At 33.6% G+C, this 22,349-nt stretch overlaps 2 protein-coding genes across 2 annotated transcripts; one reads left to right on the top strand and one right to left on the bottom strand.

Annotated features, from left to right (window-relative positions):
* The first annotated feature begins 4,698 nt into the window (after positions 1-4,698).
* Positions 4,699-9,759, top strand: LOC143543088 (nudix hydrolase 19, chloroplastic-like). The gene is made up of 6 exons (XM_077035495.1): positions 4,699-5,202; positions 6,618-6,758; positions 6,837-6,941; positions 7,409-7,508; positions 7,862-7,954; positions 9,479-9,759. Exons 1-6 carry the CDS (start codon positions 4,720-4,722, stop codon positions 9,730-9,732), a joined length of 1,176 nt encoding a protein of 391 aa, XP_076891610.1. The 5' UTR covers positions 4,699-4,719; the 3' UTR covers positions 9,733-9,759.
* Positions 9,760-12,957: 3,198 nt separating this feature from the next.
* Positions 12,958-22,105, bottom strand: LOC143543103 (meiotic recombination protein DMC1 homolog). The gene is made up of 10 exons (XM_077035506.1): positions 21,953-22,105; positions 21,773-21,848; positions 14,693-14,784; positions 14,538-14,609; positions 14,408-14,446; positions 14,266-14,318; positions 14,129-14,179; positions 13,991-14,036; positions 13,471-13,532; positions 12,958-13,318 (listed from the first exon to the last, which is right to left on the bottom strand). Exons 1-10 carry the CDS (start codon positions 22,103-22,105, stop codon positions 13,243-13,245), a joined length of 720 nt encoding a protein of 239 aa, XP_076891621.1. The 3' UTR covers positions 12,958-13,242.
* Positions 22,106-22,349: the final 244 nt, after the last annotated feature.

The following is a 22,349-nucleotide window of genomic DNA, read 5'->3' as shown; positions in this document are numbered from 1 at the left end:
GAGTATCGATCAGCCAACAATCTATGCTTTGTTGATGGCTCTTTGAGAGCTGCTATCAAGTAAGCCTTCTTTTCTTCATTGACTTGGCATGACACTAAATTAAAGTCATCATGTTCTTGGTCGATACTTTTAGATAATTCACTCATATAATGCCTCAAGTCTTCTTGACGTTTTGTGAGATCAATTTGCATTGCCTGTAATATTAATAACAAAATAATAGTCACATGCCTCTAGCTGTAACAACCTGGCTAAAGCGGAAACGCCTGAGTGTGACGTACAGATTGCTCAAAACACATGTGACACTATTAAATGACAATATTTTTATTAATTAATTCAATCATCAAATACACAAGTTCGAAAGTAAAGAAATACATGAAAAGTAAAAACAATGAAACAACTTGTCCATTTATTTAAATAACCTAAGTTCTAATGTCTTCTCCGAGTATCATCTTCTAATGACGATACCTGTAGCATATATATATAAAATAAATTCAACTAAATGAATAGTTGGTGAGTTCACACAAGTTTGATATAATACGTAAAAATAACCATACAATTCCATGAAACTTGTAAAAAAACGCAAATAAGGGTTCTTTACACTCGAATCAAGGTCTTGAATGTAAAGAACAAATGAAGGTCCTTTCCGGTTAGTAATAACCAGCGTACTCGGATTGGAGTCTCTTTTTCACTCGAAACACGGTCCTGAGTGCAAAAGGGGGCGTATGATCATACTTATCGAAGAAATCCATACACGTAATTTTGAGCAAGTAACAAGTAACACACAAGTCTATGATATGAATTGTCGTTTGTAAATGAATAAGTAAACAAGTGAATGGATAAGATATACATGCTACACCCAAAATATATAAAAGCGTAAAAAGGGGGTGTGAGAAACTCACATTTGAAATTGATTATTAACTTGGAGTAAAACCAAAAGTGCGTTAAAGAAATTGAAACGACCGAACCTCACAAACTATAAATTAAAGAAAATACAACATCAAAGACTAGCTAATGGGATTAAAAGTTAAATACTTTAGTTTTAGTGATTATACATTATTTTATTATATTTTATTATTTATGGCATTATAATATTATTTAAGGTTGTAACGGTAATTTACGATTTTATTATTTAAATATTGTTTAGTTAACATGAGAATTATATTATTTGTTGAACATGGATTTAACGATAATTAAAATCATATTTTAGTGTATTATAAAGTTAGCGAAAAGTTAAATAATAATATAACATTAATCGGGTTTTCAAGAAACTTTAACGGAAACAAAAGTTGGTTTTTAATTAGGAAATGATAAATATAATTTATAACTACTGGTTTCTTGCAGCGTGTCTTAACGATCATGATTATGCAGCAATCGGGGCCATGGTGTATCTCCATTTCGGCGCCCGCAACGATTCCGAGGAGGCTTACGAGGCGGAGATGACGTTTTTAAAAAATACGGTGCGTGAATTAAGACGACGCACCGGCTTCTTGCTGGCCGAGCAGGAAAAATTCATTACTGAACAAACCATCATTGCTACAAAACTTTGCCCTTATGCAACTCCAAACCTTCGATATCCTAATAGGTTTACACGGATGATCAACATAGGTAATAAACTAATTATATACTTATTATTATTTTACATGTATAAACTGTATTAACTTTATATATTTATTATTATTATTATTATTATTATTATTATTATTATTATATGATATACTCTTTTTAATTAAAATTGTGATTTCGGATCAGGTTTCTATCAATGTTATGAGCGAGCAATGCTGAAGATTGCGAAGATGCCACCATTTAACATGATAGCAAGATGGAGTTCTCTTTCATCTTGCTTGAAAACAGAACACGCATAAGGGCTTTGGCCGATGCAATGATTTTGGAGCACTCGTTATTATTATTATTATTACTATTATTATTTTTGCAATTGTGTTATTTAAACTATTATATAGGATTTTTTTTTCAATTGCATCATATCCAAAATTTAAGTGACATCATACTCTACGGTATTAATTACATCGGATTATAATGATAAAAAAAATTGTTTTTTTTTCCTATAATCAGTTAGGCTGAGAGTAGTGGGGCCGGACCATGGGGCGCGGACGATGTGGCAGCCGTACACACACCACTACCACCTTCGTGTGAACGGGGGCGCGGTTGGTCGGGCCGAGCCGGTCCACGGGGCTCCAAAGAACCGTTGACAGCATGGGGAGGCTAAAAGAGTCGTTGGGTTGGGAGGGAATACTTAAAAAAAAAAAGGAAATTTTAATTGCAAACCATACCATTCCCACTATAAATAACAACCCCATTTTATAAAAATAACACACAAATATCACTCCCTTTCTCTACTAATTTAAAAACCTCTCTAAATTTCTCAAATTTAAAACCATGTCAGGCTCGGGTTTCAGTAATATCAACACACAACCGGAGCCGGAACTAGAGCCGGCTAAATCCGCAGAACGATCACACAAAGGTAAGGGGAAGAAAACCAGATAAGCGGAATTGGTGAAGCTTGAGATACAAGTTAAGGAATTGTCAACTGGCCTCCTCTCGATTGGTGAAGCTCGACATACAAAAATCCGGTTCAAGAGTTTGGCTTTTCTAACCAAAGACTTTAGCCACCTATCGCCATCCGACCAACGGGTTAAGACGCCCTTGTTCAAACACAATTTACAAAGTCATGATTTCTAACATCAAGCTTTGATCTATTAATAACTGACAAAACAAATAAAGTTTATAGTTTAGAATCTTACCAACACCAATTGATGGATGTAATGAACTTGATAGCACTCATGTAACTTGAGTAACTCTTGTATTCAATCCACAATACTTGAAATTAACAACTTTTCACTAAGAACTCCAAGAAGAACACACACTTAATGATATACATGAGACAATAGTATGGTCGGTATTAGGTGCGGTCGTGCCTCACCCCATTCCTGCTTAACTTTGGATGATGGTCGTGTCTTATCTCAGACGAGGTCGTGCTTTATATAAAATTTCTCCAAATTTAGAAAAATAGACCAGGTTGTTGCAAATTTTAGCTTAACTATTTTTTATTCAGTTTAATTTTTATTTATTAACTTGTGTTAATCAACTTTTAAAAAATGTTGAACGTGCAACCTTGTTAAATTTTCTTTACAAATTTTCTTTACTCAAAGTTCCAGTATACATTAAATTAAAAACGAAGTCGTATTCAAATTAAAGTATTTTATGGTATTGTGAGCTATACAAGCTTCAATACGGTGATGAACCGAACTGATAACGATTGACGAACATTGGTGCGGTAGTGGTATTTTTTTTATGATTTTTTATCGATGTTAAACACGTGCTTATACCTTTTGCCATATCATGTCTTCATTTTTTTTGGCTTTCCTCCTTCGATTGTTATAGAGAGTGCCAGTACCGTAACGAATTCCCAAAGCATCGAGAAAGAAAATCTCACTAGTTAATATACTATAAATTTCACAATTTATGTATCTTTTTTTTTTTGAAGCATTTATGTTAAACTATACGATTTTGTTTTTTAACTTTATAAATGTGGGTGTAATAAATACCAAAATAATTAAGTTAATACATAAATCACATTTTTCATTTACAAAATAATCAAAAAGAAAAAAGAAAAAAAAACATATGAGCTAAACACGCTAAATCATAAACCAATTGCACTGATATGAATACAATGCGTTTAGCTAAACGTGTACACAAGCTCAACCAAAAACTAATCCAACCCCGTCGAATAAATAAACAATAATTTCATGTCAAGTTTGTCTTGTGTGGGAATTCACACCCCCTAGGTAAGTCTAATGCACCAATTTTTTTATAACTATAACCATTTGATGAACAAAGTACATTCCTTGATTCTTATTAACCTTTGTTAACCGTATGCCTAGATTAGAGATGAAAATAAGGCAAGTATTAGGTGTCACACTCACATAATCAATTGTAAAACCTTGCCTCATATTTAACCTAATACCTCTCGAATATACATCGACTATTAATTTGAACCCGAACTTGAGAAAAAAAATGTTTTTTAAGAATCAGGTTTTCAGGACCCAAGCCTAGACCCGACGCTACCCATAAGGTACGCATAAGGTATGCATTCTAATCTAAAAACTTGTACCCAGAACCGAACCCGATCTATACCAAAATTACCCAAAAACTGGTTTCGGGTCCAAACTCGAAACCAATTTTTCATACCTGAAACCGGATTTTTTCCAATAACGTTATATAAATCAATGTTTTTATGTTTTTTAAATTTTATATATTTGTAATATTTTTATGTTATTTATTTATATTTACCATATTGATTATAAAGCTTTATGCAAAAAAAAAAACTCATAACAACAAAATGTGGAACTCTTTAAAAAAAGTGATTTATACCTGAAATTTGATGTTTTTTTTTATAACCCGAAAATAAGATATAAACATGCATGGTTATAGGGTAGCTAGTTTTAGACCCGAACCAAAATAAGACATGGCAAATACCTGATTTTCAAATATCCGATAATACCCGAACCAAATTCTATACCTAAAATTGAGTATTAGAAAAACCCAAATTATGCAGCTATGCTTTAACTACTCATAGTCGGTCAAATTTGACAAATGTATTCCAACTACATAAAAAGAACCAAACCCATGATCCATTTCTTCATCAAATTCATCAACACCCCTTAAATTTTTCAAAAAAATCTTGAATCTTGACTCACCAAAATGTCAATAACCCTCAAATCTCCAGTCTTTGCAGGCAACCCAATAAGATCAAAAACCCCCAAACCCACAGACCCATTTTCACCAACACAAGCATATGAAACCCTAAAGAATTTAGTTTCGACACAAACCCATATCCAAGAACCATCTTTATTAACATTCAAGATCTTACCTTTAAGAAAAGGTAGACCTTTAGCTGGATCAAGTGGTGATTTGGTCAAGAAATGGCATCTGGGTTGGTTGACTTTTGATGAGTTTAAGGTTGTTTTGGATAGTTCTGAGGTTAGTTTGAGTGAAGATATGTTGGTTTATTTAGGGTATGATGATGATGATGTTGTGTATTGGGGGGTGGATGTGAGTTTAGGTGAGAGTTTGGTGCAGAAGTTTGGAAGTCAACAGCTTAGTTTTGTGCAGTTGACTACTTTGATGGTGGCTACTGATTGGGCTGATGAACAGGCTATGGGTCAACTTGCTATTGCTGGTCATGTGAGTTGTTAGTTGTCATTTTGTGAAATTCATTTCATATTCGTAGGACTGTTCAAAAAGCTCGCGGCTTGAAGCTCGAATAAAACTAGCTAAAAAAACTTGATTTGAAACAACCTGAGTTGAGTTGGCTCATTTTTGTAACCGATCTAAACTCGACCTAAGCTCGGCTCGTTGGCTCAATATTTGGCTCGTTGAACTTCAAAGTCGAGCCCGAGCCTAGTTGATCTGCCTTGTTTAATATCAAGTTCGAGCTCGAACCCACCCTGGCTCGACTCCTGAACAACCATACATATTAGATGTGTATATACATATAGATATGTATATTTACATATGCATTTCATTTTAAGTGACCATATGAATATGTTATCGTGATTATTTACTTCATATTGGTTCTGTATAGTTTGTATTGTGGCAGGTGTAACGCATTATACGTACACCTAAATGATAATCCTAAGAAGATATATGTTTCCTAAATACCATAAAGTTGTTAAGTTGAAACTGTAATAATCACGTAGTCGCTTTTTATGGTGTTGATTGTTTAGCAAATTCCGGTTATTGTAGGAAATGATGGATAAAATGAGGGGTATATAAGTAATTTCACTCAAAATTCGGTGATAAGTTTTGTTATTTTGTGTCTTTGTGACATCCCTAAACCCTAAACCCTTAAGTAATTGTTATTATGTTTGAACTTTTAATGTGTTGTTTCCGCTTGAAATTGTCATAATCGATTTTGATGGTGTTAGTTGTTTTAGCAACTTCTGGTAATTGAAGAATGTGATAGATAAAATAAGAGTGTGATATATAAGTTTTGTTGTGGCTAGCATGACACATTATTTGTATACTAAGAAGATGCATGCTACCTAAACGCCATCAAGTTTTTGACTTGGAATTGTAATAATCGCATAATCGCATAATCGCTTTGGATATGTTGGTTGTTAAGAAAATTCTGGTTATGAAGGAAATGATGGAAAAAATTAAGTTGTTTACTTTATAAGTAGTTTTACTCAACATTTGATAGTAAGTTTTGTTGTGGCTAGTGTGACACATTAGTTATATTACCTAAAATATAATCCTAAGAAGATACTTGTTATATAAACACCATAAAGCTTTTGACTTGAAATTGTAATAATCACAAAATGCGTTAGATGATGTTAGTTCTTTAACAATTTCTGATCATTAAAGGAAATAACTAATAAAATAAGGGGTATATAAGTAATTTTACTCAAAATTTGGTAATAAGTTTTGTTGAGGTTAGTGTGACACTCACATTGTTTGTATACCAAAAAGACAATCCTAAGAGGATACATGTTACCTAAACACCATAAAGTTTTTTACTTGAAATTGCGATAATTACATAGTTACTTTGAGAACGTTCGTCTAAACTTTATATTACTAAACTTTTGGGATATATTTAGGCAAGGGCGTTACTAGAATGGCATAGCACATCTCGTTTTTGTGGATCGTGTGGTGAAAAGTTGATTCCCATTGAAGCCGGTAGAAGAAAGCAATGTATAAACGAATCCTGCAAAAAGAGAATATACCCGCGAGTTGATCCGGTATGTTAACTTATTTACGAATCTTTTTACAAGTGGGGTGTGTAAAATACTAAAATGACCATTTTGCCCTTGCAACAGGTTGTGATTATGTTAGTCATCGATAAAGAGAACGACCGAGCACTTTTTAGTAAACATTCAAGATTAGTGCCTAGAATGTGGAGCTGCCTTTCTGGTTTTCTTGAGGTATGTTTCATGTAAAGATTACAATTAACCTAAATTTATCGGTACTGCATTGTAAAGCATTTTAGTCTCTTTGAAAATCTTTGAATTTCAAGATCAGAATGTATTAAATGTTAATGAATAATTCTATATTATAACTGATAATCATGTTACAAAAAATACAATCTTCTGTTTAAATAGTGACAAAATTTTAACTTTTTTTAAACTATGTAAGTTCATTTTTGGAACTACTAAAATTGTATAAAAAATTAAAAATCTTACCTTTTGGAAGGTATATTTCAAAAACTGATGCCTAAAAAACTTAAATGGAAAAATTGTTATATCAAATACCGACGTATAAAATTGTGTATTCCTAGTGTGTGTGTATACATACATGCACAAATCACTGTTTATAAAATATATAAAAATAATGTGTGTATATAGTTTATTCATTAGTGTGTTTTTTTTCCAATTTTCTCTACCTTCTTTAGCCCGGAGAAACCTTAGAAGAGGCGGTGAGGAGAGAAACATGGGAGGAAACCGGCATTGAAGTTGGTGAAGTCGTTTATCATAGTTCTCAACCATGGCCCGGTGAGGATATCATATTTATTTTATATTTTTCACCAAGATTAATATCTCTGTTTTTTTTTTCCAAATTACTTCTTTCATTATGTGCCTCGGCTTCAGGAACACTATCGCCTTAGTGCTCATTTTGATTTCCAAATTACTTCCAAATCACTTTTAAAAATAAAAATATTTTATGCTCATTTTGATTTTAGTCCTAAAAAATATTTTATGTGCCTCGGCTTCAGGAACACTATCGCCTTAGTGCGCCTCACATCTTTTAAAGTAATAGCTTAATTGTGCATAGAGAAGTTTCTTTTGGTGTATAAATATGAATAAATAAGTTCTTTTGGAATATATTATCGGTGGTTTATTTGCAGTTGGAAGTAGTAGCATGCCATGCCAACTAATGGTAGGATTTTTAGCATACGCCACTTCGTTTGAAATAAACGTGGACAAGAAAGAATTAGAAGGTAATGCGCTGATCTAAAACCCCTTTAGGAAAACAGCGTGCACAAGGCTCCCACATGCGTGGGCCCACAGGGAATCGGGCCAACTTGGGCCTGATGTACCGTGTATGCATCCTTACCCTGCATTTCTACAATATGCTGTATCCATGGCTTATTTGGAGGAGTTTACAGGTTTAAAGTATTTAAGTAAATAAAAGTTTTAAGATATAAAGGTTGAGAGAATTAACAAGTTAAAAAATTTAAACAAAAAGTGTTTAAACTTTAGGAGTTAAACATAAACTTACATTTAGTATATTGCTCTTCAAGAAATTAGAGACAAATCACATGCAACCAACATCCCGAATTTGACACTAACTTGTTCTAGTATTCTTTTTTAAAGGAAATTAATATCCCTCCAAATTTGTTTCTCTGTGACATAATGAATCATGTGATCATCAAGGCTTTTTGTGGCCTTTTGGCATAGAGAGAGGTCTAGAAAAGATAATATCTTATTTGTTTAAATAAGAATGCTGAGCTCATCGATACCTTTTGTGACTTTTTCGTACGATGAAAGATCAAAATAAAGAGGATTGAGAATAATGCGAACAATCAAAAGAGAATTGTTTGCATAGTCTTTATTCGCTTGATTTGGATCGTTCCTTGTACCAAAAAGTTACAAAAGGCATATCTGAGCATGGTATTCTTATAAAAATAAATTTGATATTCTCTTTATTTGGGTCTTTCTTTGTACCAGAAAGTCATAAAAAAGATTGGATGAGCTCGGATTTTATGGAAACAAAGTTGGAAGAATATTAATTTCATTAAAATAAAAAGACACAAGTGTCGAGTTTGGGATATTGGCTAGCGGTTGGTACTTAATATTTACTCTGATTTCTTAAATAGGAGTGTATACTAATAACAGTCAATGACTTTGATCAAATTTACTAAATGTAGTTGATGACAATAACCAAATTACGTGATGATGATACCGCCCGTAGGGGTGCAAATGAGCCGAGCCCAAGCTTGACTAGGCTTGAGCTCGGCTCGTTTCGAGCTCTATTTTCAAAGCTCGAGCTCGGCTCGTGAGTATATTTTTAAGCTCGAGCTCGACCTAGGCTCGGCTAGTTTACTATTTATTAATTAATTTTTATATATTTATAATTGTTTTTATATATATTTTTTTTCAATCATAATTATATGTATAAAATAATATATATTATTTAGTTTTTTTGGTTAGTTGTTCACCACATCATATATATTAATTAATAATTATTAAATATATATATTAAAAAAATCATATAAATGACAAGCTAGTTTAGGCTCACAAGCCGGCTCGAGCTTGATAAGTGAAGCTCGGGCTCGGGCTGGTTTAACCAAACGAGCTTACATTTAGGCTCGAGCTCGAGCTCGGACTCAGGCTCGATTAAGCTCTGCTTGATCGAGCTTTTTCACGAGCCGATCTCGAGTAGCTCGCGAGCAGCTCGGCTAGTTTGCACCCCTAGATACCGGGCAGGTAGTAAACTGATTATGTTATTCAATATCGCGTAGATGCTGCATGGCACAGCAGAGAAGACGTGAAGAGAGCGTTGACTTTGACTGAATATGGAAAAGCACAAAAAACAGCGGCAACAAAGGTTGACCAAATATGCAAAGGTGTTGAAAAAGGTCAAAATCTTGCTGCGGATTTCGGTGTTGAAAGTGGTGAGCTTTTGCCCATGTTTGTTCCGGGCCCTTTCGCAATCGCTCATCATCTTATTTCATCATGGCTCATCAGGTTAGTTTTCTGTTATAGAAAATATTAAATGTGGCATAATGTTCACGTTGAGTAATGACTCAAAGCGGGTTCGGTTTATAATGGGTCAGTTTTTATATGGTAAAAATAGGCCGGGTCAGGTTGGGCCAACCCACAAACCTTTTGTATTCTTTTTCTTTCTATTATTTTGATTAAAAAAAAAAACTAATCTTAGCTATTTAGGATTTTTATGTATTCGAACCCGCTTCAATTTTTATATAATCTTGTAGCTAACTAGGGGTGTAAACAAGTCGAGCCCAAGCTCATATAAATTATGAGAACTTGAGCTTGCTCATTTTGAGCTCCATCTTTAAAGCACGAGTTGGCGAGTAGTTTTCAAGCTCAAGCACGGTTTGGGCTCGGCTCGGGCTTGGATCGGTTATTATTTTTTAATTAGTTTCTATACATTTATAGTTATAGTTATGTTTTAATTATAACTTCTATATATAACGCAGTAATATTATTTAGTTCTTTTATCATTAACTTTACATATAAATATTATTATATGTGATATATTAAATAAAAGATTATATAAATAATAGGCTTGTATAGGCTTGTGAGCCAGCTCGAGATTGATAAGTGAAGTTTGGGCTGAGCACACATTTATCAAACAAGCTTATTTCAAGCTCAGGCTAAAGCTCATTTAAGCTTGGCTAGGCTCGATTCGAGTTTATCGCTAGCCGATTTCGTGTAGCTCACAAGCGGGTTGACTTGTGTACAGCCGTGTAGTTAACCCGTTTAACATATTAGAATAAAACACAACGGGTCAAAATTGTAACTTTGGAGCGTTATAACTGTTTGTGTTTCTTGTTTTCACAGGTTTAATCAACTTGAAGTTTCTATGACTCAGGCACGTTTTATTGGTGTGCGAGTTGATCCCCGTGATACCTAAATAGAATTCGTGAAGTCCCCCATTATATACATTCTGCTATATGGTTGTAAACTTTATGTCAATTGTATATTAGAAAAACTTAAATGTTCAATAATTATTGTTACTGATAAAGAAAAAATCTGGTGTGTATTATCCAAGAGAATCTGTCCGAATTGTTCGAAGGTATCAAGGCTTTATCGTTCCTTTGGGTCAAGAACAGAGCATAACTAAACTCTGGTGTGTATTATACTATTATCCAAGAGAATCTCGCCCGTTTTTTAATAAATCCCCGCCTTTCAAAAGAAAAAAAAAAGTGATTCTGTTATCAGGAGGCAACAAACGACTATTTTACCTCAGGTAAACGAGCTAAGAGAGCTACTCGAAGCCAATATATTAAGTTCTTGAAATAGGTTGAGCTTAAACATTTTTGAGCTTAACTTGAAGCTTGCTTAATTATCGAGTCTGAGCTTCATATACTAAGCTTAACTAGGTTCGTTAGTCTAAATGAGGCGGTTATTTATCTACATATAATGCTATATATATTATATAAAAATAATTAGGATTAAAATAATTAAATTATATACATCATGCTATATGCTACATTTAAAACCCTTTCATTAGTAATAAGAAGAATGCTATTCTAAGTCCAAATAAAATAATAAATATTATTTTATTAAAGTTGATATAAAAATGTAATACACTTTTTATCACTCATAATATTCTATTTTAAGTTGTTTACCTTTTTTAATAACTAGCAAACCATTAGGGCCCGTTTTGTTCACATAATTCTCGGGATTGGAAACATTTCTTTAAAAAAATGTGTTTGGTTGGCACAAGATGGAATTTATATTCGAATAAATTCCTATCATTCATCGGAATCTAGCAACCCTTCATTACCAAACGGCCCGTTTTCACATTAGCTCATTATTTTAATCTTTTAACAGCTTAAACTATAACTAAAAGATAAATATATAACACAAATTAATGCAACCTCATTTTCTTAAATCAACTCATTTAATAAGAACAGGTCATTGCTATGTATACTTAAGATGATATATGTATTCAGTAGACAACTGAAATGAAAATATAAATATATTTAAAAACTAGGCATGTACCAATAGTAAAACTTCAGTCTTTTGCATCTGCAATTCCTCCTGGTGTTATCTGAAATATGTGATTTTTATAGTCAAGGAAATAAACACAGGATTGTCATAATAATATTTTAAAATATTATTTTTTGGTTTATTTTGTTTTAGATATTGGTATAACAAAAGTAGTAAAAATGAAATGGTTTGTAAGGATATAGCTTCAGATTCTGGGAGATTTGGCGCATCGAAGATTTTGCAGACGCGTTGTTCGCCTTTGCCTTTCCTAAACATTAATCTCACGGTGGCTGCGTGAGCAAGCACGTGACCGCCTGCTGGTTTCTTTGGATCTGATATGAATACACCGCCACCTGGATCAGCTATCACTGCAACAAATATTCACAAACTCACCATTTCAGATTTTCATAAATAACTGAACAAAGCACAATATTTAAAATTAGTCCAACTATTTTCATGTTTATTATTTATTAGCAGTGTTGTTAACCGCCCGGTTCGCAACTGTTCCATTTTTTGTGCCAATCTGTTTGAACTGGACCAGTGGTTAGCAAAAAAACTTTATTAATTTTTTTAACCTTTTTAATATTTTACATTCCAAAAAATCTTGTTTAGTAGTTTATATACTGCTTCAGGCTCCATATACTGTTGTAGTAGATTATTTTTATGTACACGCACACACACATATATAGGATTAGGATCATTTATGAACTCCAAATAATGTATGAAATTTTAACAACCAATGTTTTTATTTATTTATTTAATACATTAATTAGTATTATTTAAGGGTAGTTTTGTCATTTATTATATGCAGTTTTATATTACGCATATGTAAATTGATTCATATATGTAATCACAAAATTGAGTACATAAACAAATGACAAAACTACCCTAAAATAATATGAAAAATATAAAATAAATAAACAAAATGATTGGTTATTAATTTTCAAATTATTTTTAAGTCAGCTAGTTTTTGAAACTGAGATGCATAATGGACCGGTCAGGCGGCCGGCTTGATGACTGGTCCGGTTATAAAAACATTGAGTATAGTATCAGTGAAGTAGAACCTTGGTTTGTCATGTACACAGCCACATTAAATTCTTCAGCAATCTTGGTCAAACGGGAGAGCATTTGAGTGAGCTTTTGCTATAAAACGATAACGACGTAAGCAATGAGCATGAATGACGTCACTTTCGAACATGAATATGTTATATGAAATCATATCCAAAATCACAACTTACCTGGCTATCTGCAAGCTCTCCTCTTCCAGTGAAGTCCACTCGAAACAGTGCAATGACAGAATCAACAATCTGGAAAATAATTAGATTCGGAATGTGAGTTAAATATTAATAGATTTTTACTTATTGGTTTGGTCAAGAAACTAAGACACACCAGTAGTCTATAAGGTTCTTCAGACATCTTTGCAGCCAATCCAAGAAGCAGATTGTATTGATGCTCATATGCGTATGCACGAGCGTATGTTATCTGTAATATACACAAGTGAAGATGTAATTAGTACCATACAGAATAGTAAGATAGTTAAGAAAGATTATGTTACATTATCAAGAACAGCTCCAGCATCCATGCCAAACCGTTCAGCAATCGGTACAATGCGATCAGGTCGGCTGCACGCATGTTTTATTAAGGAATAACTGGCATACTGCATACAATCAGGTCGGCTGCACGCATGTTTTATTAAGGAATAACTGGCATACTGCATACAAATGTATCAAGGGTAAAAAGGTAAAAAAAATTAATACAAGAACTAGAAGGATACAAAGTTCCTTCGGTATCTATATAAGCAACTTTCCCATTTCCTCCTTTCATGTTAGTAGGAAGCTGCATGAATAAATTAAGAATCGATTTAGTCAAAAACATTTAAAAAATAAAACCACCATTGTGATCACAACATGATTTGGGGGTGTCGAACCCAACATGAGCCCAAACTTGACACGAGGTTTAGCAGGTTGACATGAACACAACCTGTTTAAAGTTTAAACCGAATCTAAAATAACACATTTAAACTATAAAACTTGATTCTCATTTTTCTTTTATAACATAAATTTTTAGCATATAATACTCAGTCTGTTAATTTATGGCATAAAACTTATTTAAAAACTATGAAGTATATACTAAATATGACAACACGGACCTGTCCCATTCAGATCAAACGTGTTTGTAGGTTTGACCCGAAAATGACCCGTACCCGTTTAGACAAAGCTCAAAAACGTGAATTTCGTGTTAGGCTTGTCTCGTGTTATATATTCACAACCCGAGCCTCAAGTTGAGAGAGTAACCTGTGTTGTAGCACAGAGAGTATGAGCCAGCTGTGTCTTTCCAGACCTGATAGTAACATTAGTGAAGAGATTATAAGACACAGATCATGAAGATTCATATATTGTGCACAATCCAGTATATGATAAGTTTTTTCTTACCTAAACTCGCCAAAAGCTTCTGTAATCTGCATAGTTTCAATGCCACCTTGACAAATTCATAAGCAAACAGTTAATCCTCTACGGTTCTTATTTTTGTTTTTAAGATATCTACTTAGTTTATAGCAAGTTTTACCTCTAGAAGTTCATCAAGTGCTTGACTTCCGGAAGTGATGCGGACAACAGCCTTTCTCTATAACAAAGGATGACAGAACATCAATTCATTGACACAAATCAATTGAAGCATTTTGAAACAGAAAGTTAAACAAATGAGCATCTTACTCTAAGCAGAGCATCCCTTCCAGTGATATAGCCAAAGTTCTGAGTCAGAAAACAAACATAAGACTTATATGATATATAAGATCAGATAAACCATAATTTGTAATTTGTAAACTATTAACAAATTACTAACCACTAGTTTCTCAGCAGCTTCACAGATTTTATCAACTTTTGCCTCAGACAAGCCTTTTATACCAGTCAAGTTCTGTAATATAAATTCACTTTAGTTAAATGTCACCAAACAATCAATAATAAGTTAATAATCCAAAAGGTGCAGGTTATGATTACCTTCTTAGTGTGCATCATCAGGCCATTGCATGTATATATTCCTGCATCTTGCAGCTTCTTCACATCTCCAGCATTGATTCCATGAGAAGTAACTGAATTAACATAAACACAAAACTAGGTCACACTACTTATAGAACATTTGACCTAATTCTAGCTCCTAATCATGACGGAACCGGAAGGTAAAGTGGATGACTGAGTGGCGAGCAATAACCGAACTATTAACCAAAACCGAACCGAATAACCAAAACTAACCGAAAAACGAAGTAACCGATTAACTCGGTTATCCGTTTCTTTGTACCTCTGGTTAACCGAAATTAACCAAACAATTCTTATATTTATACGTTTCTAGCTTTTATACCTCCATTTCATGTATTTATACCTCCATTTCATTAATTTTTAAGCAAAAATATAGCCTAGGTTTGGTCATGATTATAGACCGAAATTACCCGACCCAAACCGAAATCAACAAACTAATCGAATAAACCTAACCGATTAATAAAAACCGATTGTGTAATAACTAGATTGACCGATGACTTCCATTTCGGTTGAGACTAATAACCGAACCTAACTGTACCGTGCACATCCCTAGATGACTCAGTTACAAAATCAAATCATATGGATCAAATACGAATAAAATTGTAGAAACTTAAATGCTCTAAACATTGTCAGATACTCAGATCCTTGCATAATTTACACACACGCACACACGCAGATTTCAGTTAACTAGCAAATCAAAGTGCTACAACTTCGATTCTGTGCACTTAAACATGTTCATAATGATTTTGAATTTCAGTAGAACACTTGACATCATAATGATGATAGCGCGTTAATTCAAGCAACAAACAGCAACAACATGAATGTACAACTCACGAAGTAAGTACTACAAGCTCGATTCCATAAACTTGAACATATTCATAACGATTTCGATTTTCAATATAACAATTTTCATCCAAATGAAGTTAACGCATTAGGTCAAGTAACAACTAGCAACAATATGAATGTACAACTCACAAGATAAGCATTATACGTTCGATTCGTTAAATTTAAACATATTCATAACGGTTTCAACTTATAATACAGCAATTAGCTCGTAATGAGGATAACACGTTACTTCAAGTAACAAACAGCAACAATATGAACGTTCGATTCCATTAATTCAAACATATTCATAACGATTTCAACTTATAATACAGAAATTAGCATCGTAACGAGAAATACGCGTTAGGTCAAGTAACAAACAGCAACAATATGAACGTACAACTCACGAAGCACAAGTTCTATTCAGTAAATCTAAACATATTCATAACGATTTCAACTTATAATACAACAATTAGAACGTACAACTCACGAAGCACAGATTCCGTAAATTTAAACATATTCACAACGATTTCAACTTATAATACAGCAATTAACATCGTATTGAGGATAACTCATTAGGTCAAGTAACAAACAACAACAACATGAACGTACAACTTGTGACATTCGTTAAATTCGAGTCTCGAGTTGTTTTTCGTTTTGTAAACTTTTATTACGTGAACCCGACACAACATTTTTAGAACTTTATTTATTTATTATACAATATTATATTATATATTTCGATCACCAATAAATCGATGTTTTGTCATATTATAGTGTCGTTGAGAAAACATAGAGGGTTTAAACTGATTTTCGTAAACTCGTTATAACTTTTGGAAACACTTAAACTCGTTTTAAACCATTATTAGAACTTGAGGGGCCAAAGGGGTAACATTTATAACCCACCTATTTAATCAAAAAACCCTAATCCTACCTTATATCATTCACAGCCGCCACCCCTTTCTCTCTCGAAATTCCGGCACCGGAATCGGCTCCGGCGAGCCCGATTTTCCGGCAAGACCACCATCTCCGGCAACGCCACCACCATCCACCACACCACCACCTTCATCGTAGCCATCACACCAGCCGCCACCCTCTTCATCTCTTTCGATTCCGGTAACGGTCCGGCGACCTCGGAACCTCCGGCGACGCCAAACACCTCCGATACACCACCACCGTACCCCCACTGCCTCTCCTTCCCTTCCTTCGTAAATCCGGCGAGCCCTCTCCCTCTACACGTTTTTCCGGTGGCCGGTTTTGCTCTCTCTCTCTCTCTCACAGTCTCTCTATCTCTCTCTCTCTCTCTCGCGTCGTCTCTCTCTCTCGGTTTCTGTCTCCGGCAGGTGTGACTCGTTTCATTCCTCGGTATAGAGCCGTGACTCGTGAACAACTAATAGGTAAATTAACAATTATGGGTTTAACTTTGAGTTGTTTAACAAATTGTTATATTGGTTCGGTTTGGTTGGTACGTTAGTTATTAAACTAGAGGTCTCGAGTTCGGGTCATCCTAGATGGGTTTTTGGTATTGTTTTCTTGTTATACTTAATAAATTTATTATTACTATTAATATTAACATAAATACGTAAAGATTATTATTATTATTAACTAGATTATTATTAGTATTATCATTATTATTATTAACAAGATTATTATTATTATTACTATTATCTTTTAACAAAACTATTATTATTATCATTATTATTATAAATATTAAAGTTGTTATTAATATTATTAAAGATCGTATTATCTTCATATTATTATCATTAATTATTAGCAATAATATCATTATAGTTATTTTGTGAACTCGTTTAGAAATCGAACCAACATCGTGTATGGTAACATTATTTACTATCAACATTACTTATTATTATTACTATTTTATCAACAACACTTTAAATTTATACCAAGATTTTATTCTTTAACTATTATTAATAGTATTATTAATAATAATTATTGATATAATTATTATACGATATTAGTATTATTAGTAATAGTTATGGTTATTATCATTAACTTATATATCTATATTCATATATAACATATTGTAAAATCATTATTATTATTTTTATCTTTAACATTAATAATATTATTATAAACTTTATTATCAGTTCATGTTTATACAACTGAGCTCTTGATTTAAAACTCGTCTTGTTTTCTTTTAATATTGGTTTAACTATTTAAAAGCCCAATAAAATAATATTAGTTTATTTTAATTGTCATTTAAGTACGAGTCCCTAACCATTAACAAATTAACCGATAATCCGATTTACAACCGAACCGTCCCATTCAATGTTTCCAATATAGTTTTATTATGGTTTCAAGTTCATTAATAAATTTTATTTATTCGTTTTCAATTAGCTTTCAAGTCGGATTCGTTCGTTTCGTTTACAAGCTTTCTATATGTCGATCACTTATTTAGTTTCTCAATTCATCAATCGAGGTGAGTACTTACATACCCCTTTTTCCATCTTCCGTTTTGGGTGACATTTCATACTTATCAAACTAAATGTTTTATTTACTTGAATCTTAAACCCACAAACGTGATTGTATACATTACTTAAATACTTGCTTGATTTGGTGTTCTATGCTATATGTCTATGTGTTTATCGTTTTCGGTTGGTTGAATCTATAAATTCTAGACTACTTGGCATCCCCTTGTAGCAAGGTGTCGTTAACGTAATGCAATTAACGATATTCTATTAAATCCTAGACTACTTGGCAACCCCTTGTAGCTAGTTGGCGCTAACGTATTCTATTAGCGATTGACAATTTATCCAAGTTGTTGCTTTTATTTATTGTTTTGTATACAAGTTTTGTGGCTTTTTATTACTATATACTTATATGCTCAAACTTATGAATTGCTCACCAACTTTTGTGTTGACAAACTTTATTTTATGAAATGTTACAGGTTTGACTTTTGTTAACTCGAGGACTTGATGAAAACGTTACCAAGACTATTAGGATATTAGTAAAACAAACAACATAATTGCTACTTGTATTCAACTTGTTTTGTGTGGACGAGATGTGTTGTTTATTGATTTGTTGAAATAAAATGAGTTGATTAAATATTGTCACTTTAAATAGTGTCTTGTGTATTTGTCCAATCACGTTGCACCCCGACATGTTCCGCCTTTGGTCGGGGTGTGACACAACTCACAAGTTCTATTCCGTAAATTAGAACATATTCATAACGATTTCAACCTATAATATAGCAATTAGAACACGTAAATTATAACGTACAACTCACGAAGCACAGATTCAGTATATAATAACATATACACAACGATTTCAACTTACAATCAGCAATTAGAACACGTAAAATTAGATCGTACAACTCACGAAGCACAGATTCCGCAAATTTGAAGATGTTAACAACGATTTCAACTTATAATACAACAATTAGCATCGTAATCTGATCATATTCGTAATGATTTTGATTCTCTATAGCTCAATTGGCATCATAATCAGAAATTAGAACACGTAAATTAGAACGTACAACTCACGAAGCACAGATTCAGTAAATAATAACATATTCATAACGATTTCAACTTATAATAAAGCAATTAGCTTCGTAATCTCATAACGATTTTGATTCTCTATAGCTCAATTAGCATCGTAATGAAGATAACACGTTAATTCAAGTAACAAACATCAATAATTAGCATCGTAATGAGAATAACGCGTTACTTAACGTATTCATAACGATTTTGATTCGTAATGTACAGCAACAATATGAACGTACAACTCACGAAGCACATGCTCTATTGTACGCTAGCATTTTGGAATTGAGATTGATTCAGATTACAGAGACTGAGAGAGTGTGTGTGATGGAGAGATATATAGAGCGGGAAAGTTGGCTTTATGTTTTAAAATAGTGAAAACGGGAAATGTATTACACGTGACTAGGGGTACAAGCGGGCCGACATGCTCGCAAGCAGTGGCAAAGCTTAGACTTACACGTCGAGGGGACGGACTAAATATGTATAAAAGAATTTATGAACTAGAGGGGGGTGGGCTCAAAATTACGGTCGACAAAAGGGTAAATTTACACTATGTGTATAATTTTTGGCCGAAAAAAGATAAATTTACACTACTGAGAGAAAAACAGAGGGGGCCGGGCGCAAAATTTCGGTCGGAAACGGGTAATTTACACAGTGTATAAAAATTTCTGTCGAAAAAGGATAAATCTACACCACCGAGCGGAAAAACGGAGGGGGCAGGCTAAAAATTCGGCCGGAAACGGTAAATTAACACTATTTATACATGCTTTCGACCCAAAAGGATAAATTTACACTACTGAGCAGAAAACAGGCTCAAGTTTCGGTCGGAAACGGTTAAGTTTACAGTATCTATAAAAATTTACGACCGAAAAAAGGATAAATTTAAACCGTCGAGCGAAAAAACGGAGGGGGCCGGGCCACCCAACTATGCTTCGCCACTGCTCGCAAGCTGATCAAGGTCGGCTAGTAAAAAAACTCGATTGAGACGAGCTTAAACAAGCCTGAGATGAGCCCAAGCGTAAAAGTAAGCTCGTTTGATAAGCAAGTCTGAGCTTCACTTATCGAGCTTAAGCCGGCTCTCGAGCCTAAACAAGCATGTCATTTATATAATTTTTATAATAAATGGTAAACAAGTCGAGCTCGAGCTTTACAAATGGAGATCGAAATGAACAGAGCTCAAACTCTGTGTAAGTTAAACGAGCCAAGCTCAACTAGGCTCATTTTGACTTATTAGAGGCTATTTAGAGCTTGACCTCGAGCTCGTGTTCTACCTTAAATGAGCCAAAGCTCAGGTCAAGCTCGACCAAGCACTAATGAGAGAGAGAAAGAGAGAGTTGGTTTTGTGTGTTTAAAATTGTGAGAGGGGAAATGTATGAATAACACAACTGAGAGGTTGTTTGAAGGGGGGGGGGGGAATAAATCGTTTTAAACTTACTATGCGGGAGTCACGACTACTGTGCAAGCTTACTAACTACGTGAGGTCGGCTCGTGAAACACTTGATCGAGCGGAGATTAACGAGTCTGAGATGAGCTCAAGCATAAAGGTAAGGTTGTTTGATAAACGAGCCTGAGTCCGAGCTTCACTTATCAAGCTCGAGTCTAAACGAATCTATTATTTATGTATTTTTATAATATATATGGATAATAATTATTAATTAATACATATAATATTATGAAAAAGTAACTAAGTAATATATATTAAGTTATATATAAAACTAGAATTGAACATAAAATATATAAGTATAATATAAATATAAAGAAAATAATAAATAGTAAACGAGCCAAGCTCGAGCTTTAGAAATGAAGATCGAAACGAGTTGAGCTCGGGCTCGGCTTGTTTGCACCCCTACGCGCGACTAGTTAACTTGGGTGTAAACAAGCCGACTTGAGTATTACCTTAAACAAGCCAAAGCTTGAGTTGAGCTCAACAAGCAATGTGAATTTAATACATGGAATTCAAAAGAAGGTAAAACTTAACAATAGACAAGCCTCATTAAGGCTAGGTGATAAAAAGCGATTCAAGATGGTCAATCTCTTCATTGACTCGTAGAGTGGGTTAGGCTCCAAGAACAAGAAAGAAAAAGAGAAACTAAACTTTAGACAATTTTTCTTTCATAAATGAAGATTAAAATTTTAAAAAAAAACTAAGGTATAAAACTAGGAAAACATAAACAATATGAAAACTTAATTTTAGTATAGTAATGAAACTAAATAATAGATAAACTTAAATAATATACTAGATCGTATCACTAGACATGTGTGAACGAGCTTCCCATACAAGGCTCAAACTTGGTTAAGCACTGTGAATTTAATACATAGGAATCCAAAAGGCGTAAATCTTAACATTACAAAAGGCTCGACATGCCTAAAGAAGATTCCATACAAGGCTCGAACTCATGGTCAATAACTAAATGATCGTTATAAGAGGCTTAGGTTTAACTCGGGCTTCGAACAAGCTCAATCCAAAAGAAGTAAATCATATTAATACGAAGTAACGAAAACGAAGAGAATATGAGATAATCGATACGTTACGTAATGTGCTTACGTATCCAGATATTTGATCATATTCGTAATGATTTTGATTCTCTATAGCGCAATTAGCATCGTAGTAATGATAACACGTTCATTCAACTATTCAAGTAACAAATAGCAATAATATGAATGCGCAAGTAACGAAAACGAAGAGAATAAGAGATATTGGATAAGTATTACGTAATGTACTTACGCTTATCATTCGCTTCAAACAGATCTTCATCGATTTCACCACGTTTGTTAACTGCAAGTGACTCTGTTCTTTCGATCTGGAACAACAAAAACACATAAGCAAAACCGTTAGATGAGATAATAAGTTACGATGCAAAATTGAAGTTGTATGAAGTTAGAAGATTCGAGATAAGAAAGTTACTTGTACGCTTGCATTTTCGAATTTAGATTGATGCAAATTACAGACTGAGAGAGTGTGTGATGGAGAGATATATAGAGCGGGAAAGTTGGTTTTCTGTTTTGAAATTGTGAAAATAAGAAATGTATGAGGCGGTGACGAAAGATAAGGGTACATGCACTGATCGTCCGTTGTCCTGATGGTTGAGTCCTATTAACCCGAGTAAGTGTGACATCTGCCCCGATCCGACCCGACCCAGGTACCCGTTTCCCTTATCCGATCTTTCTTTTATGATTTAATATTTATTTATACTTATATTTTACTTTTAATAATAATAATATATTTTCCTTCCCGCCTCTTTCTCTCTCTTTCTTTCCGCCGTCCCGTCCCTCTTCTTCTCTCTTTCCGCCTTCTTTTCTCT

The sequence above is a fragment of the Bidens hawaiensis genome, unplaced genomic scaffold, assembly GCF_021521415.1.
Source record: "Bidens hawaiensis isolate Kalapana, Puna unplaced genomic scaffold, B.hawaiensis_p1.1 tig00013027_1, whole genome shotgun sequence".
NCBI classification, from domain to species: domain Eukaryota; kingdom Viridiplantae; phylum Streptophyta; class Magnoliopsida; order Asterales; family Asteraceae; genus Bidens; species Bidens hawaiensis.
Note: the sequence above shows the minus strand (reverse complement) of the source record. Positions and strands in the feature narration are given on the sequence as shown.